Source organism: Mastigoproctus giganteus, chromosome 9 (genome assembly GCF_048544385.1).
Source record: "Mastigoproctus giganteus isolate SK-2022 chromosome 9, ASM4854438v1, whole genome shotgun sequence".
NCBI lineage: Eukaryota > Metazoa > Arthropoda > Arachnida > Uropygi > Thelyphonidae > Mastigoproctus > Mastigoproctus giganteus.
Window position 1 is genome coordinate 95,336,951 of NC_143583.1, and position 26,853 is coordinate 95,363,803.

Genomic DNA, 26,853 nt, shown 5'->3' on the forward strand with positions numbered 1-26,853 from the left:
TATTTCACAGGCTGCAGGCTAAGTCTCTTGTGCAACTTTCGACAATTAGGTTTCCTTTATAGAGATGCGGTTCACGTACATACTTTTTTTTCCTTATTTATTCTTCAACTTCAACTTTTTCTTGGCTATGCGATCCGCATATTTCCTATACGTTTTACTCATTTATTCACACATTTCTTACTCTCCGCACAACCTCTGAAGTGCAAACTTAGCTTGAGTGCTACTTACAGATTATCTCGTAAAAGGCTCTGTTCTGCGTGAACTGTTATGGTAATTTAACATAGAGGCTATAGATGTGGCTATAGATGGCATAGATCAGTGGCTATAGATGGCATAGATCAGTGGCTATAGATGGCATAGATCAGCGGCTATAGATTATTGGACAATAAGAAAAGTTCTGATATTCGTAAAGAATTAAGTATTGATCCAATAATAGATAGAATCTACAAATAGAGTGGAAAATGGATTAATCATTTGGATAGGATGCATCCAGCAAGATTACCAAAGAAGATTATGAAATATCAGGCAGTTAGAAGAAGAGATCCTGGACGTCCGAAGAAAAGATGGACTGAAACCGGAACAGGCCACCTAGCCTAAATCCTTGAATGGATGATGAACATAGAGGTTGTAATAATACATTTTATTTTAGAATGTATCATCTCTAAAGCCAGTCGGGCAAATGATATGAAAATAGTTTTAAAATAGATTGTAATAAAATTGAATATGATCTTTGGATAGCAATATTACATTGATAAAAGATGCTTTCTCTATCACAGCTCATTGAAAGAAGAGAAAGAAACGACCGTTCAGCTGACCCATATTATCGTCAAGGTATGATGTCATCCTGTAATGTCATGATGTTAAACGCAGTTGACGTAAGTATTTTCAATGTTTTAGGTAAACGTTAAATACCAGAAATTAAAGATAGTTTTCTTTTAGTGTCTATTCTCATTTCTTTTGAAACTGCTATTCGAGTTCTACGCTCAATTTGTTTCTAGGAAAGTGTCAAATATTGCTGGAGGTGTAAATTTCGTGTGGGATTAGTGGAAATAGATAAAGGTGAGTTCGTAGGGACCTACTGCAAAAAGAGTAACCAAGATGGCATCAGGCAATGTCTTCTGGTTGCAACAACTCACTTAATCAAGTTTTTAATGAAAGGATGAAACGAAACCAGTTGAAATTTACGGAAGATTTGAGAAATAATTAGCAAATGGATGAAAGATTTCAAAATTTCTGTGTATAAATAAATGACAGCGTACAATTAACTGCGCTGTCAGAGCTGAACATTTTCCGAATTGAATGGAAAACCAGATAATGATTGCTAAGTGATACTCTGAGGTAGATGATAGGGACACGTCCCCGAGAATGCTATAAAAAGATACAACTTTACCACAGGAACACAGTACGTTTTCGGTCAATGTGACCATAAGGATTCAGTCAGAAATAATAAAGACAAAAGTAATGTCTTCGAATGTCTACTCCGCATGACATATAATGGTTCGTCATTCATCACTCAATTGGAAAGGGCTGTGCTCAAATTTGTCGGTTTCTGAATAAATTTTTAAAGGAACTGTTAAGTCTTGATGGGACAAGTGTATCTGAGCAGCATTAGAACACGCTGAGAAATTGCTCTATATGCTGCAAGTTTTTACAATACTTAATGAAGGAAACTCTGGATCACTACCTAACACTATAGTACACTAAAGGTGGGGGGGGGGGGATGAGCAGATTCTTGTTGTTATGGTTATTGGGTTTTAGGAGAATCGGCGACTGGCATGTTGCTCGGTATATATGGTCTGTAAATTGCGTGTGTTCTGTGGTCGATTTTCTGTTGCTGGACGAAATACTCGAGTTTCCGGGAGAAAAACTATGCTACCCTCGCCTGAGACTGACTAACTCAGCCACGTTGTGAAAAATACCCATAAAAATTCCTTCTGTCATCGACGGATAATTACTCATGTCACCTTCTGATCCCCCTTGTGAACTGGGGATACATTTGCACATCTCCAATCCATAGGGAACTGCAATTCAAAGATGCTGTCAAGTAGCCTAAACAAACTTTCCCGTATTTAAACGGATTTCGTTTTTTACTACAAAATACTTGTATACTTTTTATAAATTATCATATTTTTCTAAATATAGATCTCAGGGACGAGTATTCCTAACAGATTATGCATTAACTGCATATCCAAGGATGACAGTGCTTAAAAGAAATAAATATTTGTAATAGTATAATAACTTTTTTAAAAAATTGATGAACTGTAGAGCAAGCTGACCTTCTAGCATCCCATTTTTCTTCCAGCTCATGTATTAATGATCTTGGTAAAACAACTCCCACCATTCCCAACACGGTCCATTCAATGTCTCCTGTGGTCTTCCGTCAAAAAGATATTAGAAGGATTTTGATGAATCTTTATGCTAACAAAGCTCCAGGTCCTCATGGTATTTCTCCACTTGTTCTCAAAACCTGTGCTCCTGAACTTACTCCTATTCTTTGCCGCCTTTTTCACTTTCTTATTCCAAAGGTGTTTTTCCTTCTGCTTGGAAATTTGCTCATAACCAGTCAGTTCCTAAAAAGGGTGACAAATCCCTCCCATTCAATTATCATTCCATTGCAATTACTTCTACTCTTTCTAAAGTAACGGAGAAATCAATTAACCGCCAACTCTTAAACTACCTAGAAACCTTCCGTCTGATCAATGATCGCCAGTATGGATTCCGTCAGTGTCGATCCACTGGTGATATTCTGGCTTATGTTACCCATTTATGGACTAATTCAATGGAAAGGTTCGGTGAAACACAAGTAGTTGCTCTTGACATCTCAAAGGCATTTGATCGTGTTTGGCATAAAGGTCTCCTAAACAAGCTTCCATCTTATGGTTTGCCAACTGTTTTTAGTAATTGGTTATCCAGTTTTCTCTCTGATCGCTCACTGAGGGTGATGGTAGATGGCTCTCTGTCTTCTAACTTCTCCATTAATGCCGGTGTCCCCCAAGGTTCAGTTCTTTCCCTCACTCTTTTCCTCTTGTATATTAATGACCTTTTTCCATTGACTGGAAATCATATCCATAGTTTTGCTGGTGATAGCACATTGCATTCCACTTTCCATTTTGAGAAACCTTGTCCTGCTCAATCAGCTTCAACTTCTCGAAAATCTGCTACCAATTCCTTAAATGCCGATCTTCAGGTAATTCTCCAGCGGGGCAAAGGCAACTTAGTTGATTTCAACCCTTCTAAAACTCAGTCTTGTCTTATATCTCGCAAAAAAGGATTTTTCTGCTCCTATGCTTATCTTTAGTGACACTCCGATTTCTAGGCAAAATGATATATCTCTTTTGGGGATTACCCTGACTTCTAATCTCCCTTGGCACAAGCACATTACAAATATTGCTTCCTCCACATCTAAAAAACATGGTTTTCTCTTTCGCTCTCGGCGTTACTTTTCTTCCAAACAGCTGCTCACTCTGTATAAATCGAGATCAGCTCTACCATGGAATATTATTCCCACATCTGAGGTGGTGCCCCCAAAACCTCTCTCAGGCTTCTTGATTCCATTTAGAAGAGGGCAGTTAGGTTAATTAATGATTCATCTCTAACAGAGTCTCTCCACTCGCTATCTCATAGACGTACTGTTTCTGCTGCATGCCTCTTCTACAGATATTTCCATGGGCACTGTTCTTCTGAATTGGTTTCTATAATTCGCGCTCTCTATTTCAAAACAGTCCGAACACGTGCTGCCACCAGCCAACATCCATTTACTGTCCAACTTCAAACCCACAGAATCAACTTTTCACCTTCCTCATTTATTCATTTAACTGCCGTTTTCTGGAACAACCTTCTTTCATTCGTATTTCCTGAAAATTACAGTCTACAGAAGTTCAAGTCCAATGTCAACAAATATCTTCTTTCGTCTTCTCAACCTCCAACCTAAGCACGGTACTAAGTACTATAGGTTCTAATACCTCTCGTGTTTGGGGTTCACATAAAAAAAAAAACAGTTATGTGTCAGCTTTCTTGAATGCAATCACAGAAATTGAATGTCGATGTCCACTCGGAACACCCTGCCTTTTATTCTACTTGCATATTATGTAGTTGCATTTTTAATCAATCTGTAAAATTTCTAAAATTCGCATCAAATTTAATTTTATGTATGAGTTATTTCTATCAATTTTATCAACAAAATTTCTATATATATATAATTTTTTGTTTTGTTTTTGTTTTAGACTTTATTCCGTGGCATTGAAGAAAACGGACCGGATTTCACAACTAGCATGATGATCAACCTTTGTGGCCGAATAATTGATGATCCTAAGCTTTTCGAAATGGGTAAGGAACGATGGGGTTCCACTCAACCGTCAAAATTCAAATCTTTCCTACACAAGATAAACTTCAACCTTCTAGCGGTAAGTAACATTTTGTAAGGCACGTGCTATTTATTTTCCTGCTTAAATTATAATTTACACGTTGATCACAGAACCCGACTCATAACGCGGATAAGAATAAAATAACTGAACTGCATTTATGTACAAACTATATTACTACAAAAAAATGAGATGTAGAAGTGTGAAACTCTACATCTCATATAAATAACATAAAAAAGGTTGATTTAGTATGTACAGTACTTTGCTTTAACATTGCGAATCGCTCAGAATACTCGCAAGTATAATATTTAACATCAAAAGTGAAAAAAAAGTATAAATGTCTCTTTTGAACTTTATTTCTCAATTTCTTTTCTTTTCTTTTCTAAATCAAAGGCTCTCCTAATGTGTGGAAGATGGCTCAAAGCTGCAAAAAAACATTATACTCAGAAGGCCTTGAACTTTGATACATTCCACAGTGCTATGAAGCTTTGTCTGGAATTACAAAGGGAACTTAATCATCCCATGGAGGTAAGGAATTTTAACTAAATATTAATTCAAATATTAGATCGAAAGAAAGTAACTTTATTTTTCTAAGTCCTGGAAAAGGTATTTATTCAAGTGAAAAATAAGAGTTGGTAAATCTTATTTTCAGTTTGTTTCGTGTTTCTCTTATTCCAGAACGTAAGTAATGAACGAAGTTAGCCCCTTCTTATATAAAAAATGAGCGTAGATGAAATTCATATTCATATGTGGTTATGTGGCATTATGTTGCGATGAGTTCAAATTTCTGATCCTCCAGTTTCGATTTGAGCTTAAGAGAACCACTAAAGAGATGAACTTTTGAAGTGGTGAGGACTTGTCCATAAAGGTCAACACCACTTGAACAATTTTCTGATGAAGTAGTGAGTGAAATATTTCCACCAATACTTGCCACAAACTGGAAAACAGTTTCGAGTACTCGGGCAAAGAGACATTAGTTCTATCTATCTTGTAAATGGTATCAATCTTGTTGACATACTCTACGTTGTACACTCATTGTCACAAAAATTACTTAATATTGAAAGAGTCTGAAAATTTCCATTTCTGTGGCCGAGTTAGACGGTCTTGGTCCGAGGAGTGCCCGGTTATTTCTTCCTGACGCTTAGGTTTTAACACCACACACAACTTACAGCCCTATTACATTAATGCCTAATAGCCTTAGTTGCTTTGGTGTAAACAAAGTATCACATTTGGATGCATGCCACTACATCGTGATGATATACATATGTAAACAGCCAAAGAGGTTATAAATTTGAACCGAAACTAAGAATAACACGGTCATTAGAGGTGGTTACTTTAAAACGGTATCCACTCCAATGATGCCCTCGTGGATAGCACAGTTAGTATTATCACCGTTCTCCCCACACCGGGTGGAAAAGACCCGAATTCGAATCCCGTCAATGATGCGAGAAACGTTATTGGTCTTTTTCATAATGTGACTGAGTTAGTCGGTCTCAGGCGAGGACAGCATATTTTTTCCCTCCTGGAAACTGGGATTTTTCGTCCAGCTAACAGCAAGTCGAATACAGAACATACGTAATTTACAAACATTACATATGGTGTTCTGGGGCCTAAGTTGCTGATGCGCCTGAAACCCTATAACAACAACGACAACTCCAATGACTTCCTTTCCGTATTCGTACGAATCTGGCTAGAATGAAGAATGGGGAAAGACTATCTTTAGAAAAGTGTGAAGACTGTTTGGGCAGCGTAACAGAAGAATCCCACTGTGCCCACATCCAAAAAAATTAGCCCTTCACCTAAGATTCAGCAAAGATATACAAATCGAATAGCAAGAATCATGATTTTTGGTGTTGCAGATTTTCTGTGACTTCTTTTAGTCCATCTAGAAAGTCAGGGAAGCTCTGACTTTCTAGATTTACTAATTTGTCTACTATTATTGCTGCTTGATCCTCAATATGTTCAAGCTGAAGCGATTTTCTGGGAACAGCTAATTCAGACATGAAAAGTTATTCCTTGTGATGCGCCCTTTTGACTTGACACAAAGACAGTTTTCAGAGGGGGGAGGTTACTTTTGATTTTTTGATGCTTCTTTTGCACTTTTAGTAGGACAATATTTGTGATACTGAGTGTATACTACTTGATTAGTGAATGTGGTTGGGGCGGATATATTTTAGAGAATTGTTAATAATGGGTAATTGGAGCAAACGCAAAATGTATAAATATGTCACGTCATATTTATCTAAATATTTTAGAAAAGTTATTGCATATGGCAGTTTACAAAGAAATAATTTTCATAATTTAATTCTTGAAGAATCAATTTTATGCCTCTGTTAGTTTATTAATGTTAATATTACATTTATATGTTGTTATTTATGACAATTAAATGCATTTTTAAAACTGTTCTCAATGATTTACTTCTCAGTAAATCGACACAAAGCTTCCTATATATATATCAGGGTTTAATGCCACCTAGTAAATCAAGAAACTATTATTATCTAAGATACGAAGGTGTTCTCAAAGTACATTATTTTCTTGTCAAATTTATTGTATTTGCCCACAAGTTAGACATTTCATTTTCCTGCAGAATAAATATAAAGTAATAAATGAAAATTTTAAAAGATTTTCTTTGCAGGCTTACATTCGCCATATTCAATGTTCTATGACGGCATCGCTGTGCAATGTAACTCTGTACTCTGTTCTCTCAAAGGCCAGAAAAGGTATAATTATCCTTAAAACCATAAATTACATGTATTATATTGAAATCGCAGTTATTTATAATTAATTTTTATAACTGATTTTTTTTTTTTGAACTGGAACCGGGACATTATTATTATATTTCCAATATTGAGTCTGCTTATGAGTTCGTTCCGGTGTGACAAATAGACTGATCAGTTCATCCTACATAGAAGAAAAAATTTCTGCCATTAAAAAGGATTTGGGAACCACGACTATCAAAATGATGGTTGGTGAGATTTCGGCACCATCATTCTGGGACCTGTACTCATGGAGAGTCCCTGAGCCTTCCCTCAGAGCGACTCCAACTCTATACCCACATCTCAGCCGTCTCCACCTATCCGATAAGTTCCTGCCTTTTCTGTGCCCAGGCCTTTGACGCTGACCTTAATAAGTTCCCTTCTAACAGGGAATACAAACGTCGCATCCTTGAATTGTACTTCTCTGTCCCTGATCCTTCTCCTCGAAGTTCGAAAAAAAGCAAATAAGGCTGTGAGGTTGTCTATAAACTGAAATTCCTGCTTGCTCTGCGAAATGAAAAACTGGAGGGTCGGTGACCGACTAACTCGCCCACGGGGTACGAAAAAAATTCCATAATATGCTTTTCTAATCACATGACGAAGGATCTGAAAGGAGGGATTTATAGACAAACTTTTGATTCAGCGTAGAAAAGTCTGCTCCAATATATTTCTGAGAGAAATTCACTGTCGGGACATTTTTTTTGTTTCTTTATTAAAAATAAATGTTTATTTGTCCTTCAATAGATAAATAAGTGTAATACGTTGGTAAGAGACAAACCGACAGCAATGGATGCGAGGGGATTGATATATATATACTATAATATCCAATGAATAATTGAAAATAAAATTGATTGAATGATTGAATATCGGCTAATGAATGATTGAATAAAATGATGAATATCGGATTGAATGATTGAATAAAATGATTGAATATCTGCTAATGAAAATAATGAATTGTAAGTTTTATATAACGGTTAATTAAAATAATGAATTCTTAATTTTGCTTCAAGCAAATAACTGCCAACTAGAGTCCTGGCAGTTATTGTTTAAAATGGTCAGTTTAACAACACAAACAGCGTGATTATGATATTCACATTACATACATCAGAATTAATCGTGTCTAAGCTTAATGACATCTATTAAACTTGAATTTACAAAGAATTAAAATGTTTATATACAAAATATTCACATAAAACACGTAATTAACACTACTTCGTCTGTCCGTCCGCATGTTTTAACTGGACTCCCAGTCGACGGATTGTCATGAAACTATACATTCTGTTTTCTTGGAAAGGTTTATCGATACTATCCCAAATTTTATTAAAATCAGACAAATATAAATTCAGCGATTATTATTCTTTTTTTTTTTTTCACACATATCACATAGCTTATCCATATACTTCATCTTGTAGCTGAAACAGTAAATATTTGTTTGGTGCCGTACGCGCTTATTGGAGGAATGCATGAATATACAATATGGCGGATGAGGAGAAAGGAAAAGTTCTGGGTTGTTGTTTTTGAAGAGCGCAGTTGAAGAGCTCGTTTTTTTGTTATGAAATGTATAAATAATTAATCAATTATTAATAAATGTTTATTATAGCAATCGCAGCAGCAATAAGTTTTGAATTTTTTGTGGGATTAATATAATACGCGTGGTATTTTAAATTTTTTATTAAAATCTAGCGGTTAATGTAGGCAATTTACATATATTAACCCAAGTTGTTTGTTTTATAAATGATGGGGTTTTTGGTCGTTTTTGGCCAATAGCAGTCAATGCAATGCACCCATTTATTAGGCTTAACTGTAGTTTTTGGCCAAAAAAAGACCAAAAACCCCATCATCAAACCAAATCTAAGTTACCTCTTAGAGGAACCATTGAAATAATAGGTTTCGATTTTTGTTTGGATTGCTTCTTCTCTCGCGCATACACTGTCATTTGTTCTGGAATTATGCCGTTAACTTTATTCACAATGAGGGAAATATTTCCAAATTGGAATTCTTATAAATGACATCAACTGATATGAGTTCCACCCACTGCTTTTGAAGTCGCTTCCATCGCAAACCAATTACCTGAATCCCATTGTAATGAAATCCATCTTTACTAAAGAATAATATTCAGAAATTAATTTCTATATATTTATTTATATATTTTTATTTTATAATTTTAATTATAATTAATATTTAAATATAAATTTAATTATAAAAATTTTAATTATAAAAATTTTAATTATAATTGTAATTTTATTTAAAACTATTTCTTAATTCTATTTTTTATTATATAATTTATTTTTTTATATTTATTAAATTTAAACATTAATTGTATTTCACTTTATTTAATTTTTTTTATTGCAGGGCAGACCACAGAAGCGTTTAGGGATTTTGCGTATCTCCTCGGTACTTGTACTCAGGTGGAGAGTGCAGATGTTCCAGCTGCAATCCAGGTTAATATATGATCCACACATATTTCAAAAGGATACAAAACTAACTACTTCGTTCCTTTATAAGTTGGTTGCTTATCTGAACTGTCTCTTGGGCCCTGGAATAGAAAGAATGTTATCTAGGTCTAAGCTTTACCACTCTTGATTTCGAAATTAGATGGAAATTTGGTCCATAGGTCTTACTATCTTCGACAGAATTTTTTTTGTAGAATTTTCTATAAAGTCTAAATAACGATATTGATTAGCCACATAATAAAATTAGTAGACATAGTTCCGTGATTTTTAAATAACTTTTTTCTCTATTGCATTTCAGACTCTGAGTTCCATGATATCTGAAGATATAGAGCCAAACAAGTTTAAAGCTATGAGTTCAGAGGCAGGTATCCATCTCTTTTGATGCTCTATAGATATTGTTTTTACAGTAATTACTTAAACTTACAGGAGGATATTATTTCGCATTTTTCTAGAATAGTTGTCTATATTCTGATGATACACCAGCAAGGCAGTTAAGAGGGGAAAAGACTAATGCTTTTATTTTAAAAAATTTACTTTCCATTATCTACACTTTTCTTTTCCAGAAATAGCACTCAATAATAAATGAAGATACCATACTTGCCTTTAAGAAAACATTCCACTCTTTATTCTATGGATTCGAAGACTTTTTCGATTTAACTCAGTGAGATAGCACGGGTTATTGAAGAATCACCAGAGAAGAAAACGAAACCAAAGCAATTTCATTGTTTCGCTGATATTTAAATGTAAAATGAGAGAAATACAGTAAACGAAATTGCCAATATGTCTTTAATAATTGTGATTTTGTTTGGTTAACGTAATACAACTTATTGGAACAATGTCTGCTATTTTTCTTTGCTTACTATTATTACAGGAGGCCTTACGGTGGCTAAAAGAGACTCCATCTAAATCCAGTAAAAAGTTCAAGCAATTTCTAGAGACACATGGGCATAGATGTCTGAAAGAGGTAAATCTGCACTATGTTTATCTTTCAGAATTTAACTGAAGGCTAGTAAGACCAATTCATTTAACCAATTAATGCAGTAACTGTTTCATTACTTCAGAAAGAACAGAAAAGTTTCATTGTGTTTTGCCCAATGTCTAACAAAATTATTTATTGGTTCTTCCTTTCCAGTTCTGGATAAATTTTAAATTTCAATTTCAGTGCGACTTCTACTGTGTGCCGTGGGGAGAAGATCCGCTACCGCTGGTTAAAATGATGCAGGTAAATATTGTGTGTGTGTGTGTGTGTGTGTGTGTGTGTGTGTGTGTGTGTGTGTGTGTGTGTGTGTGTGTGTGTGTGTGAAAAGTTTGACCTCCTGTCAAAAGTTATGCGACACTCCTCTAATTGCAATAAATTGTACTACGAAGTATACAAATATTTAGATTATGAACGTTATCTGCTGTTTTTTGCAGAATTCATTTAAAACATGTAGGCCTAAAATAGAGTACGCGGAAAGAGTCAGTACAGCTTCAGAGGAGAATAACAAAAACCATTGGTACAAAATGTAATGCACACAGAACCAGAATTATGTAGCTCAATGGAAATCGGAACAATGTTACGTCATATACTCATCTGATAAATTTTATGTATGTTGGATGCCTGGAGAAACGCTTACTACTGGACTGTGATATCCCAACTATGAAGTTAGGGAGGTGTCATAATCTGGGAGTTTTTTCATGGAATGGACCATTCCATTAGTTGCAGCGAAGAGAATCATAAATGCTGTTTCCTGCAATGATATGCTCCATGGCCCACGTCAATTCGGTACATAAGAGTTCGGTTTACAAGACAATTTTGGTGAATGACATTTCGCTGTATGTGGCATTTTGGTAAAAGACAATTGATGACTACTTCGATTCAATGAATACGACAATTTGGTGTATGCGCGACAATTCGGTGTATGATAATTGGGTGTATCACACAGAGATCAGAAATTAACAAAATCAATGAACTAAGAGGTTTATGAAACAAGAGAAATTTTAGCAATTTAGAAATAAGGAATGTAAAAATTTACACAAAAGAAAATAACGTATTTTTATCGATATTTTTGTATAAATGGATTCACACCGATCCTTCTGATAGGCAGGTTGGAAAGTGAATATGTGCCTATTTAAGCATAACTTCGTCCGTATTGCTATTAACAAAATCGGGCTCTGGTGGAAATGCCTTACTGGACCAGAGTGCTTTACCGTTTAGAGGACTCAAACTCCAATTCCGACCTCTACACAATCTCCAGGAAAGCTTACCTGCCTGCCCTTAACTCTTCCATGGTACTAGCAAACTACTACTTTCAATAAAAAGTATAGCCGGGTAATGCTCATGGATGATTGATAATGGATAATAATGTGACAATAGATAATGGGGTGATGCGCATCTTCTGACGTTCGGTTTGCACCGAACTTCAGAAGATGCGCATTATCCAGCCGAAATCCATTAATGGTCTCCACTTTTGGTCTTTGGAACAACTCCCCTCCCCCATGTGTATTTCCGAAAAAATGCAAATTACAGAAGTGAAAGTAAAGTGCGAACAAGATTCTCTTGCAACCCAATCTTTAACCTGTTTGTGGCTCTTTATTAGTAGAAACTCCAAAAAAATTAGAATTTGCATTAAAAACGAAGGTAACTGCTTCAAATAAAGAAAAAGGCAAAGAAAGACCTCTTCGTTAGCGGACTTAGGAAAGATTTAAATCAAATTTGGAGCACAGTAGCACCAGATTTCTACCGGATATTAGTAGGAAGTCTTCCACCGTGCACACTGAAGTAGACGGGCCAAACTGATAATGATTCTTTTGAATAAATATATGTTATGCTCATTACTAAACTGACTTTTGACTTTTGGTAGGAGAGTATATATTATGTTCATCATTTTAAGATAGCTGCTTTTGGAAGGGAGTATTAACAATGGTGGTTTACCCATGGATTTTGTCTTTCAGAATTCAGTTGGAGGCACAAGGAAAGAAATCTCGCCTAAAGAAAACAGCAGCGTCAGCGAAATAATATCGAAATTGCAAATTCCTGCTGATTTCAAAACAAGGTAAGTTTTAAAAACTACATTCATTATCTTCTGAAATAAATAGCATTTTATTCATCAGGGAAAACGAGAGTAATGTTGGTAGTAGCACCACAATGGACTGGGAATGACATGAACATCAGCAATCGCTTTCCCCTTGATGGGCTAAGTGGCCAGATGAGATTCTTGATCATCATATGTGAAGCGACATATAGTGTTCTAGAGATGAAATGGCGCTTGTGTTCCTAAATTTCAAGACTACCAAAAGAACGGGGCAGTCACTGAAGTCGCCAGACATGGATGTCCTATGATTACCGATTTACAAGCCATATTATACTCTCCACGGTTTCAACTTACCGTAACTTTCTTAAGAGAATGGCCTTTATTGATTCTACTTTTATAGACAGAGCCATTTTGAAGGCAAGATGCCAGTGTAAATCATCAGAGGAAATCAACTATCTGCTAACTTCTAAGCATTTCTGTTAGAACATATTTTTCATAACATAATTATCATAACTCTGTAATACCAAATTTTCGTTATTTTATATACTCATCGAAAATGACAAAGTATTTCTGAAAAAGTTTTCGTTCGTGTACTCTACCCTATGAAAAGTATTCGGACACCATCAATTTGAAAAAGTACGAGTTTTAATGAACAGATTAATAAGATGTAAGTTCACTTTAATCCCCAATGATAGCATTAATTCGTCGACACCTTCAATCCGTTTCTTGCAGCAGGCAGCAAGAAACTGTGTTCGTTCCTCCTCCAATGTAGTAGCCACTTCAGCTAGTGGGGTAGCTTATTATCCGCACCCTAACCCGCGGTTCAAATTCATTCTAAAATTGTTCGATCGGATTCACGTCTGTATTTTGGGCTGGCTAATCGAAATATTGGATTAGTTATCCTCGAACTAGTTTTTGCACTGCTTACTATATGTGTTAGATCATTATCCTGCAGGAATATGAAGGACCTATTTCCATTGGAATTGCCAGAGAATGGGAGCCACAAGTTTTAGTGTACGGTTCACCATTGATGGTTTCTGGCACTGCAACAAACAGTTCAAGTAAACAAACAGTTCAAATGGTGTGGGTGTGGCTGCTTCTCATAGTATCCATGAGAAGCAGCCACACCATACTCCTCCCTCTTCGAAACTTCATTGTGAACATAATACATGCAATAGATGATATTTGCAACACCCACATTTCTTCATAGAGAAGAGTAGCGTTGCTCAGTCATCAGATCGGACGGTAGAGCTTGATGTTGTAAATGTCTGAGGAATATCATCTACTGGAGTGTATTGTACCCACAGTGAGGTTTGAAAGGAGCGCTATCATGATGTGGTACTTCTTCTCGTGTTACGTACTGGAACTGCTGGTTTCAGAACCAAAAACCATAAATGCCAAGTTATTCACTGAAATCTCATCTTAGATAATTTCGTGGTGTCCACACTGTGGCACTTCAATGGAAATGAGCCCTACATATTCCAAGCAGATCTAGTAGGCAGTGATGTCCATTTCACCTTCAGCATTAAAATTAGTTGAGGAATACGATGCGATGCAAGAAAGCAAGCTTATGCAGCATAAGCCTAAAAAAAAAAACCCTCCGATTTCACCCATCCATTCACTCCAAATGCCTATTTAGTTCAGCCTTAAATTTAAGCTATCAACTTTCACAACAAGAGATGGAATTCTGTTCCGACAATTAACTATCCGCTTGCTAACGGCAAATTTCCGCACATCTATTCTACAACTGTGTTTCCTCAATTTGAAACTATATCCCCTCAGTTTCGTAATCTGAGCAAGAGGAAGAATCCCATCAGCATTGAGCTTGCTCAACCCGTTTAAGCCTTTATTCACCTCAATCAGATCACCACGTAGGTGCCTAGTCTCCAGACGCTGCAATTTGCAGGACTTCAGCTTTTCTTGGTAAGCGCACCCCTTTATTCCCCTCACCAATCTTGTTGCCCTTTTTTGTACTCTTTCTAGCAACTCAGCATCCTTCCTAAAATAAGCCCTGGATTGCTTATTTTAGGAAGGATGTACATAGTACTCAAGGTGTGGCCTGACCATTGCCTTGTATAACGGGTTAATCACCTCCTTGTCCCTGCTAGCAAACTTCTTATATATCATTGGCAAGTCTCCATGACCTGCGCTGGCAGCCCGTCTGCACTGTTCATCGAACTTTATATCTGACTGCACAATTACCCCAAGGTCTTTTTCATTCTTCACTTCCTGAGTGTAGTACCAACAGTTGGTACGTTTCTCTTCGGTTATTTCTACCCATATGCAGTACTTTGCATTTGTCAATGTTAAACTTCAGTTGCCACTTCGCAGCCCGTTTGCCCAACTTATCTAGATCCAGTTGAAGTAGCATACTAGAGTAGTAGCAGACCCCAAGGTCTTTTCATTCTTCACTTCTCTGAGTGTAGTACCAACAGCTGGTACGTTTCTCTTCGGTTATTGCTACCCATATGCAGTACTTTGCATTTGTCAAAGTAAAACTTCAGTTGCCACTTTTCAGCCCATTTGCCCAACTTATCTAGATCCAGTTGGAGTAGCATACTGTCTTTACTGTCGTTAACAACCCTACCAACCTTTGTATCATCTGCAAACTTGGACATTAAACCTGATATACCTTCATCAATATCATTGATAAATATAGAAAACAACAATGGGCCCAACCCCGAACCCTGGGGAACTCCACTAATAATATTTATCCACTGATTACCACTCACTGTCGTCTCCCACTCAACCACCCCTTTATCCATTGTACCAACTTGCCCTTAATGCCATATCGCTCCAATTTGTACAGTAGTCTTCCATGCTACCCATATACAGTATCAAAACAATGTCAAAATACGTTTTTTGATATTGTTCCACAGTATCAAAAAGTATTTTGATATTGTATCAAAAGTATCAAAAGCTTTCCTGAAATCCAAGTATATGATATCAAAATTATTTTTTGCATCCAGTTCCTTTGTGACCACATCATAGTATCCAAAAAAATTAGCCAGACAAGGCTTCCCTTTAACCAACCCATGCTATGTCGTAACTATTACTGCAGGCACTGCAGGATCTAAATGATCCTGCAGTGCCTTTCTTTAACCAGACTCCATGATTTTTCCCGGAACACAAGTTAAACTAACAGATCTATAGTTACTTGTGTCACCTTTTGAACCCTTTTGTGAATTGGGGATACATTTGTACACTTCCCCTGAGTCCAAGCAAGGTCTCATAATTATGACCAATAGTTTTTATGTTTAATTTCAACAATTTCTCCTCCACTTTGCTCTCAGTTATTACAAAATCACTTAGCTCCCTATTAGAGTTAGATACACTTCTGGCATTCCCCTACTTAAATAAATCCTGACGTGTGATTGTAGATGCAAATACTCATTCAGGTTATCAGCTATCTGAGCAGGAACATCAACAGTTGAACCATCGATATCAAGGGAACCAATCTGATTCATCCCTTTCCTTCTAGAGTTTACATAAGTAAAGAACTCTTTGCTGTTTTTCTTTGCATCCTTTGCCAAAGATTTCTCGTAATCTGCCTTTGCCTGCCTATCCTCCTTTGTGACTTGATTACAGACTGGCTTATATTATCAGCCATATTCTTCTGTGTCGCCTGATAATTTATATGTATCCCATGCATTTTTCTTCTCTGCCACGAGCCTCAATAATTCATCTTACTTCTATTTAGGCCTAAACCTTGAACACTATTTCGTTGTTGGTACGAAAAACCTTGTAGCCTTTCTTCCTTTTCACGGTCCAATAAAGGTGGAAGAGGCATCAATCCGCTAAGTCTAGCATTCCTTGATATTCGTTTCACTTGCATGCAATTCTGCCACCCAAAGCCGTACTGTGCAGCACCTTACAGACACTTCTATGGACATCTGGAACTCTACCTTAAAGTTTTCCAAGAACATCGCTCAGTTCGTTTTGATCACTTTATTCGTGTATCTATGATTCTTATCCATCAGTTTTTTAGCTTATCTGACCCTTTTTCAACTTTCTTTGAAACTCGTTATTGCATTTTGCATGCAATATGCGATTCATTCTGCTTGTTTTTAATATCTCCTAGCACACTTTGAGTACCTTTTCCTGTTTTGAACACCCCTCATTCCCACCGTTCACTGCAGTTTGGGTTGGGGAAAGAGTATCTGAATACTTTTTTTGGAGGGTAGAATATCTCGGATAATAAAAATGCTGTTTTAGGTTTTCGTGACTATTATTTCATCAGAGAATTAAATGGTTCTATGACAGTCAATGATCCGTCTGTCATTCGAGAAAATAAAAAAGTTTGAAGATTTTGGCCTTTAGTAGTGCAATAATGTCACTTTCAGTAAGAGTTATATTAATCTGCGGAAATAGTTGTAGATGCTTTTCATCCCGCAAAGTGGCCATAGAACATATTCAGTTTATATAAACAGAAATTTCTTATCCTTCTTTACCATGTCTGCAGACAATGTAGAACTTATTGAGCCCTGTAGCTCTGCCTATTACTACTTACCATTCTTTATATGAAGTCGAAATCATTGTTATTCAAAGTATTAATGATCAAATGTGGCTAACTGTTGTCAACTATTTTTAGGTGTTTGTTGAAATTTCTGTTGCCCCAGTGCCGTAGGAGTGTGAGACTAAGGGAAATGTCCAAGGTAAGATTTTGTTGTAGATTGAACCTAAAGAATCGGTACACTGTATCATTTTAACAGTATTGTGTATTTAATGTTCTCCCATTTAGCTGTTTGATAACTGAACAATTAGAATTAAAGCAAGATTATAAATTACTTGGCTCATTATACACCGATTGTCATTGAAGTTGCCTTGCTTATGAAAATTTGCACGAATAAATGAGTATATGGATGTAAATGATTATCATGTCATGCGATCGGCGCAATAGAATGTCAGTGAAGTGCCTGTTACTACCCTGACGATGGAATCTGAAGGAGATATAAAAATGCGTAAAAGTTAACAGACAGATAACCAGGAGGTAATAAAGATACAAATAAGGTGAAACACGAAAATAAAGTGAGGCATAAAAATAGTATATGAAGATAAAAAGAAAGTAATGGTGAGCAAACTCAGTCACGCTGTGAAAACGACCCGTAAAAATTCCCAGCGTCATTGACGCGATTCGAACTCACATCTCTGCCACGTGCTGTTGGGAAGATGGGGATTATACAAACTGTGCTACCACGAGTGTGGTAACATGTTGTCTTTGTTGACGAATTACGTTTATATTTGAGATCCAGTGGCAGCTATTTGAGTGTCTGGAAATTGTCCACGGAAAGAGGTATTAGAGCCTGCATTAGGAAGCGGCATATCTGGAATTATGGTATGGGAATCTATCAGTTGCAACAGCCATTATTGATGGTACGTCAACAGAAAGACATTATGTTAAAAACATTCTTAGGACCAGCTCTCCTGCCTTTTCTCACTCCATCCCAAATGCTATCTTCCAGCAGGACGATGCCCATCCACGTACAACTCTCACGTGATGTTCACTGATTCTACCTCTCAGTCCCTTACTACACCTATCTCAAGCACGGTGCAACGTTAGTATTAGCCACATGGTGCAAGGAAGACATACGATTTGCTGCATCAGACAAATAAATAAATAATAAAATAAAACAAACCACCTATTTGACTCCTCCCTCCCATAGGTACCTATCCAGCTGACCGTGAATCTTCCCAAGCTATGAAACAACCAACTATAGACAAAATTTGTTCCTGTAATCAACGACTCACTGTTCACCAAGATAATCTTTTTTTTACGACTCCCTATAGCAACATTTGGACATTTCTATCGATGTTCCTGGCAGCCATACTTCATTTTCATAAAGTATAACTGCCAGGAAGGGAATTTTTAAACAAATGCTGCTGAATTGACACTACCTTAATCATTCTCATTTACACGGATATATGTCACTCGGGTTATATTGAGCTTAAAGCATACACTCCTTTTAGGTATAGAAATATCAACGAGAGGGGTGTTATTATTATTTTTTTTAGATTATTAATATAAACAAACCAAATTTCCAGCTGTTACAATTATTATAGTTATCTAGCCGACCATGACATTTTAACTGAAATTAAATGAGGTTGCTCAACTCTGGGATAAAAATTAATGGGCTACGCGTGCTTGTACTTAATGTGTTGTAATTGATCTACAGACAACTTGAAGTATGGCTCGTTGAATCTATCTTCTGTAAATAAATTATGAAAATGACTAATAAGTTATTTTCACTCGTGAATTTATTTGTATATACAATATATACTGTATATCTAAGATGTCTTTAAATTCGAAAGTTAAATGCATTTTACAGTCGATGTTTGTGAGGAGCGTGGATGACCTGCGTAAAGGTTTACGAAGACTCGGCTCCTTGATGGTGTTGGAAGGATACCTACCTCAGCCTGAATTAGTTTGCTTCATGCAGATGGATGAAATAACAACTCTTCTCCTCACGAGGAATCCACGGCTTTTATCAAAGTGAGTTAAGAACATGCTTAATAGTAGAGTATATGCATTTATTATGAAAACCAATAAACAAAAACTAAAGAAATAGCTATAGTCAATTTTATTTTTAATTTATTACGATTACTACAACACATTCTCATATAATTTTGTAATAAATAATCTCATCTAATTTGATAAAAATATCAAACAACTGCTTATATATATATTCACACTCACCCATTTCTGGACTAAAATAGAGACATTTTGAAAGTAGTCTAAGACCTTGTGTGCCCTGGTCTTCGAGTGGTTTGCCAACATTTCAAAAAGCATTTTCCCAGCCATTGAAAATGAATGAAATTACTGACTTTCTGAACCCAACGACAGCTTGGATTATATACGAATACCATTCTTGATTTGCAATTCCTAAGTGTTATCACGTAGAAGGATTAATTTTGATATTAAGGGAAGGCTCGTTCCTCTAAAATTACTTAATGTTAGCTAAATTTAATGTTAAATGGAATTATCATTTAAAATAATTTTCTGTGTTCTCTCAAGTGCTTGGCTTTTTGGTAGACGTATCTCCCTTTATAACTGAATGCAAATTCCAGATATGTGCTCCTTTAAGAAGTCCTTTTCTCTTATGAAACACCAGACAATTACATATCGTAATGATATACTGTATTTAATTAATGTTCAGTTTCAACGTCCATTAGATAAGTTAGAGGTTTGCTTGTTTTGAAATTAATCCCAAGCATCTAAGGTACCATACCTCGCTAAAAAAAAAAAAAGAACAGCGATGTTAACCACTGTGATAAATACGAGGTTAGTTTTGAGGAAGGGAGTAGCTATCACAACTTCGTTTACTGCTAGATGTCATTTTTGTAATTAAGCCAAGACATCTCCTGAGTTAACATTGTACAGAACATATATTTTAATGAATAAATTATTCTATTTTAGGGTGATACGAAGGCATCGTGTCCACAATGAACTGGATCAGCTGAGGTTTCCAGAAATGGCTCCAGGGATTCCCAAGCCGGTAAGTCTTATCGTTGTAATTAGCAAAATCATTTGCAATATGTGACATCTCAGCTATTTTATAAACATAACTCCACACGCGAGAAAGTAAACTGTCAGCCATTCAGCAGATCTGAGTTCTGTGTAGGGTACAGAAGGTAGAAGCCAGTGAAATTTTCCAATCAGGAAACATTAACTATAGCAGATTTTATGCTGTGTATGAGCTGTTGTTTCATCTTGTTACAAAACTTTACTGTATTTGAAGATCTTTTCGATTAAAATGATTTACAAATCATTCTGGAAGCTCGAAAATACTGGAGGATATTGGTGACCTTTGTTGTTCTCTCATTTTCGCAGGCAAAAGATACCATGAATTGAGACCACTGTCCACACGCTTTCTTACCTTCGTTGGTAGCACAGATGGTAGGATTGCTGTCCTCCCCACATCGGGTGGAAAGACCTGAGTTCGAGTCCCGTCGATGACGGGAGGAATTTTTATGGGCCTTTGTCACAACGTGGCTGAGTTAGTCGGTCTCAGGCGAGGGTTGCATGGTGTTTTCTCCCGGAAAGTCAGGTTTTTCGTCAGCAAACAGAAATCCGACCTCAGAGCACACGCAATATACACTGAGCAATATGGCCAAAATCGCTAATGCTCCTAAAACCCTATTACAACAACACGCTGTCTTCTCAGAAATGCAAAGGTATTTGTGCTCAATCATTAGCTTTTTCCCCATTCTATAAATCGCATATTTTGCACATCTGTCATCAAGGCATGGTATTATTCATTTGATCACAATTATTCAAGTATTCTTCAATTTAATACAAGTTACCTAGAATTCATGCACAATACTGAACGTGGTCATCATTTGATAACAATACTTGGCATTCGGTAAACAAATGCACGTGCATCTGTCATCAGTTGTTAGACTATGGAACACTAGACTATGAAATACTGAGTTCCTTAAATATTTTGTTCACAAAGTAAGGTTTGTGGGAGGAAGAACCACTTTCTTGTATGCCTGTCCTGTGTTTCCGATTCTTCTTATTGATTTTTGTGAATATTTAATACACACACAGAGCCTCTTTCCGAAATTTTTGCGTCAGTTTCTCCACTGTTTCATTCGGTGGGGCGAATTATGAAATTTATCTTTAAATTTTTCGCTTCTCTAAGAGACAAGCCACAATTTTGCCCATTTGCAATGAACTGAAAGTAATGTTTCTATCCAAATGCATTCATTTAGCGAATAGTGTAGCATCAAATAAAGTAAATTTATGGTAAATGTATTTCTTATATATCATTATTTAGATAGTAATTTAATTACGAGAAAGTTAAACTATAATTCATTTGTTTTAGGTAATCTACAAAAAGTTAGAGAGCAAAACTACTCTAGAGATGAAAGGTAAGTTCTGAAGGATTATGATGGAGATAACCACGAAGATGGATACATCAAATGTATGTAACAATAGATTATATTTGGCAAGGTGCAATTTTGAAACCTGACCTTTAAGATGATCAACGAGCACTTTAAAATTTTAAAAATGAAAGAAATGAATAATAATAGTAAATTTCATTATTATTGATTGATTCACTTTTTTTTTATTATTATTAAAGTAGATTCTATCATTTGTTACGATTTTTTTCCCACGGATTAATTTGCATATTTGGGTTTAATTTATACTAGTCAATTAGCTGAGTCTAAATTTGCATTTCGTTTATTAATTTCTTTTTTTTAAACTATAGACGGCGGTAGCCATGACAGTGTGCCTTTCGAGTTTGATTTGTTTCTTTCTGATTTGTTTGTTTCTTCGTGAGTATGAGAGTGAATCTCCTTGGGCTGGAAATTGTGCATTTGGGTTGTCGATAATGAGCGTCACCTTTCTTCCTTTAATTTTAGGATTTTAAGTGGTCGTTGGATATCTTGAAGATCAGCGAATCTGCACCTTTCTAAGTATAACCTAATGTGCATACATTTGAAGTGTATTCAGCTTCATGATATTTTTTATTTCTCTCTCGGTTTGAAGACATTACATGTTTGTTTTATTAGAAAAGTGAAGTTCTGAATGCTCTCCACAGTGTTTAATAAAGTAGCAAAGCACATAAGCTAATATACAAAATATACACTTACTAAAATCTGGGAATAAGACTGACTTCTTTGAAATTTCAAATATTAATTCAATCTCACCAAAACAAGGAAGACATTTTGTGTGATATCACATCTTAGTAGTCATGTAAGGAGACAAAGTAGTACCACACCACTTATTCATTACCACTGGTCTAAATCATGGCGTATTTTAAATTTCTCAAATAAATTACAATTGTAGTCTTGTAATGGAAGTTGTGTTATTTCAGGGTCTCCTGTTAGTCACGGTGTGGTGAAAGGTACTGCAAGAGTCGTTCAACGCTTTCAGGATGTTTCAAGTATTCAGGTTTGTGCCGTGCTTACTGTATGGTTTGTTTTTTTTTTTCAGTGATTTGTTCTAAGAAAAGGCTGTTCATTGAATTGCACAATTTAAACCAAATAAATCGTTTATTTTCACTTTTAGCCAGGAGATATTCTAATTACCTTAAGCACAGACATCGGGTGGAGTCCTTACTTCCCCATGCTCTCAGGAGTTGTCACTGAACTTGGTGGTCTCATATCTCACGGTAAGAAACTGTGCCCTAAATTTAAAATAGGGGGACTTTCATTTTACCATCACCGATTTTATGTTTTACAGAATTTTACATAGGTTACTTTTTTATTGATCTCAACGAAAATTTCCAAAAAAAAATGTTAAAGTTTCCTCGAAATTACGTCTGGTTACCTTTCTGTAAACTTGAACCAGTGCACTTTATTTGCGTTTCTCTATCTTGAAGGTCACTGTTCTGGTAGTAAGTTGTATGAACGTTGTCGATAGGTCACATAGATAACCATTATTTTTGATTTGCAGCTGTCTAAATATTTTTCTGGATCATTCATATTATCCACAGTTTATGCAGTGAATGATAATTTGCCCTCTCTGTGGTTATAATCTTGGTTCTCCAACATCATGTAGAAAATATCCGAGTTAGAAATCAGTCAATGACTTAGAACTCAGATGTTTGAAGTTAGTCAGTGACTTCAAATTCTTCGTGACTGATTTAGTCAGTCTCGAACGCGGGGTGAATGGTTTTTTCTCCCAGAAATTCTGGTCTTTCCTTCATGGTGCCTTTTTAATTATATTAGCGCTTAACGCACACCTAACCTAACTTAACCATTATAATTTATTTGCTTGCTTTATTTCCTTATGCCAGTAACTTTGAATTCCATGGAATTTCAGTGCATGTTTTCTTTTTATTATTACAAAATAAAATATGTTTTCACGCTGCATTTTCTATTTTTTATTGTTCGTATCAACTGCTCTGAAGGTGTTCAATAATTATTGAAATGACTGTGCGACTAAAATATTATATGTGGGGTGTGCTATAGTGTTCTTTTAACTAGTCAGCGTTGATTTGTGAAATTCGCCCGATGATTTTCATGTTTCTCTTTTCAGGGGCAGTTGTCGCACGAGAATATGGTCTCCCATGCGTGGTTGGTTTGCACGGAGCAACTTCCATGTTTTCTTCAGGTAAACGTTATATTCAATGGTGCATTTAATCCAAGCTTATAGAAATTTTGAATGGGGGGAAGTGTGCACTGTATCTTGAACAGACAACGTCCTTATCCAGAAAGAGACACAGTTAAAGACTTTGCGACTTGCGAAAATTTTATTTACTTTGCATAGAGGCTTGATGTTCTTTTGACCGATCTGACAGGATCTACAAAAAACTATGCACGGCGAATTAATCTCGCTATGATTATTATTAAAATATTCGCTTCATGTGTCTGTGTTAAAATTGATGAATTCCTCTCGCGGCAGGTACTACAAACCTTGAGAATTGTTTAATAAAATATTTCCCACTAAAGTGAATTATTTTGCTTGATGATAGTATAAGACTGTCGTCTCTGCGGTTTTATTTTCTTATCAAAGTTTTTCTAGTTTTACGAACTCTCCTTCTTGGTATTATTACTTTCTCTTTTTTCTACATCGGTCTTCTAAGCTGAAAGAAGAAAGAAAAATATTCAGATAATTGTAAGAGGAAATACTACAGAATTTAATGAGTGAAATGAGAATTAAAAACGGTGAAAATTAGCCGTGCACTCACCAAATGTAAATCACGCATTTCTTTAGACTACAAATATGATAAAATAGTAAGGAAAAGGATTTCAATGAATCTCTCTCTATGTCTCTCTCTCTACCTCTAATGTTTCGTATGTAATGAAGCTCATAGAATTTTTTAACCATGAACGGGGAGACCCTTTCAATAATTGAAGATTATTAAAATTGATGATTATCATTTTGAAGAATGGTAATTTTAATTAATTACCATTTTATTTTAATAAGCTTATTTAATACTTTTAATTATCATTTTATTAACAGCGCCTGCGCATTCCCACGGTATTTTCTTTAGTAATGAGTGAGTAGTACTGCGAACCCGCCCACCTGGAGACATTCCTGACTTTGGAATAAAATTTACTTCTTAGAAATACTAAACGCTTTTCTTTCGACATCTTATCCCTACTCGCAAATCTTACCACTGTCTGCGCTGTACATGGACTCGAATATGGAGTTAGATATATTTAGCCGAAAAGAATCTGCACAGCGATACCGTATGAATGACTCGATACATTGAAAAGCGATCTGCCGGATGGCGGACAACAAATCACCAGCGATACTAAATATCCATCCAAATATGACAACCCGATTTTAAAGACAGTTTCAGGACACAGGAAAGTATTCCAAAGAGCTATATATGGTAAAATAAGATCGATGACAACAGTAGTAGGTCACTAGTATAGCACAAAAACAAGATTTTGGGTCCCTTTCACCTCATCAGTGAACATTAATTTGATGTTCACTAATGAGTCCACATTCAGTCTAGTCGTGATAGACTAAAAGCCAACCCAAAGGGGACTGCTACGGAGGAGGAATTCTGCTACCATGGGCAGGCATGTGGAGAGGTATACATCTTCAAGAAAAAAGGAATTTGATCAGCGGAATAGTTTCTCTCCTCGAAGAGCGGGCTTCAATACTACCAGAACTCTTGAACCCTCATTAACAGCATGAAAGACTGTTGAAAGCAGCGTTGAGAGAATCAGTTAAAAAATCACTGTAAAGAATGTCATGGACATGTATATTGCAATGTAGCTTTTAGAAATTGCGTCTAATCTCCGACAATGAGTGTCAGGGTAATTATGCTTCCTATCGAGGTCTACAGCCTGTTCTGATAGACGTCCACTTTCGAGTATGCATGACCAAATTTGCATATTTCACACATATGCAAAGACGCTTTCCTTCATCTAAGCGCATACGTACCATCGAGTCTTAGCTGGCCCATCAGATATCATTGACTCATGTAAATTATTTTGCAAAAAATTGCATTTTTGTCATTTATACCTTAATGTTTGTCCACTATTATTAATGCAGACTGGCCACCTCACTTCACATTAGACAGACCTAGTTAGTATATCAAATTTAGTTACATTTTCATTTATGGTGAATGAACGTAGCGTCGAATAAGAGCAAGAGTCTTAGCTGAATCGTGAAGCTTATCTCGTAAAGAATAAAATAAACTATCATTAATTGTACAATTATATTATCAAGTGCTAAAATTCAAATGAATTTTTAAGGATATAAAATATGGAATTTTTATGGAATAATTCAATTTTATGAAAATTTTTATCTCTTGTATTTTAGACGTTTATCAGTACAATTTTGAATTTGAGAGAAAAAAGAAAGTTCAACCACACATGGAGGGAGATTTACACCCTTTTTTTCAGAAGATCCTAGGATACTAGATGGTATTTGAGGTCTCTTAAAGAAAGTTGAAAAGTATTTTCGATACAGTGATTTCTCACAAAAGACAACTCGAAGGGTGAATTCTACTTTGGAACAGATGTATTTTGTGTGAGCCTCGTGTTAATATACCTCGAATCAGTAATAAAATTCAACTTTCCCCTATATTTAAGGATCACTCTTATTTTGTAGTAACATTTTATTACAGGAGTTACGAATTACATTCTCCTGAAAGTCATAATAAAACCTCAAACCACGTATGAAGAATTTAGCCTTTCATAGACCTGAATGTGGAGTATGCCATGAGATTAGAAATGAGATTTCAGGATTACTGGCACACAATTCTCATTTACCCCCTTGTAAATTCCCTAAAAGACAATAAATAATATAATCATGGTTTCATTAACGTAATGTCTGTAATGAAGTAACTAAAACTCAACTTATTTTCGAGTAACCCTTTATATTTGAATTATCATAAAATTTTGAAATTTGATAGAAATGCTATATTCTGTTTGAATTAAAATTGTACATATGATATTCAGATGGATATCTAAATCCATTTTAAAATTTTCTTTTATATTTTTTTTCAGGAGATACTGTGATACTGGATGGTACCCGAGGCATTTTGAAGAAAGTCGAATAGTATTTTCGATATAGTGATTTTTCACAAAAGACGCGATATAAATGTATCTGATCGGTAATAAATTTGTTTTTCTTTTATTGAGGACTCACTCCTATTTTCTGCAATATTCTATTTCAGCAGCAAGGGATTGTCACCAGTTGAAAGCTATGATGCAACAAATCACTGGGTCATGAGGAATTCATCCTTTACAGAACTTTATGCAATTTCTTCAGGCTAGAAAAGGATATTAAATTTAAAGAAACTAGACCATATCCTTCACTATTATTTAGTCAAACTAGTGGCAGATTACGGGCAAT

At 35.7% G+C, this 26,853-nt stretch overlaps 2 protein-coding genes across 2 annotated transcripts in view; both read left to right on the forward strand.

The window, feature by feature from the left end:
- Positions 1-9,952, forward strand: part of LOC150080560 (uncharacterized) — a 57,070-nt gene extending 47,118 nt beyond the window's left edge. The window contains exons 24-29 of the mRNA XM_090380736.1: positions 777-875; positions 4,224-4,403; positions 4,755-4,889; positions 6,997-7,081; positions 9,470-9,558; positions 9,869-9,952. Of these exons, the coding sequence (XP_090236862.1) occupies positions 777-875; positions 4,224-4,403; positions 4,755-4,889; positions 6,997-7,081; positions 9,470-9,558; positions 9,869-9,952 (672 nt within the window). The remainder of the gene's footprint in view (positions 1-776; positions 876-4,223; positions 4,404-4,754; positions 4,890-6,996; positions 7,082-9,469; positions 9,559-9,868) is intronic.
- Positions 9,953-10,445: 493 nt separating this feature from the next.
- On the forward strand, positions 10,446-26,634 carry LOC150080561 (uncharacterized). Its single transcript, XM_090381507.1, has 11 exons — positions 10,446-10,534; positions 10,733-10,792; positions 12,505-12,605; positions 17,176-17,239; positions 18,911-19,074; positions 19,999-20,077; positions 21,410-21,455; positions 22,406-22,482; positions 22,600-22,702; positions 23,572-23,646; positions 26,505-26,634. The coding sequence occupies exons 2-11, from the start codon at positions 10,784-10,786 to the stop codon at positions 26,555-26,557; spliced, it is 771 nt and encodes a 256-aa protein (XP_090237633.1). The 5' UTR covers positions 10,446-10,534; positions 10,733-10,783; the 3' UTR covers positions 26,558-26,634.
- Positions 26,635-26,853: the final 219 nt, after the last annotated feature.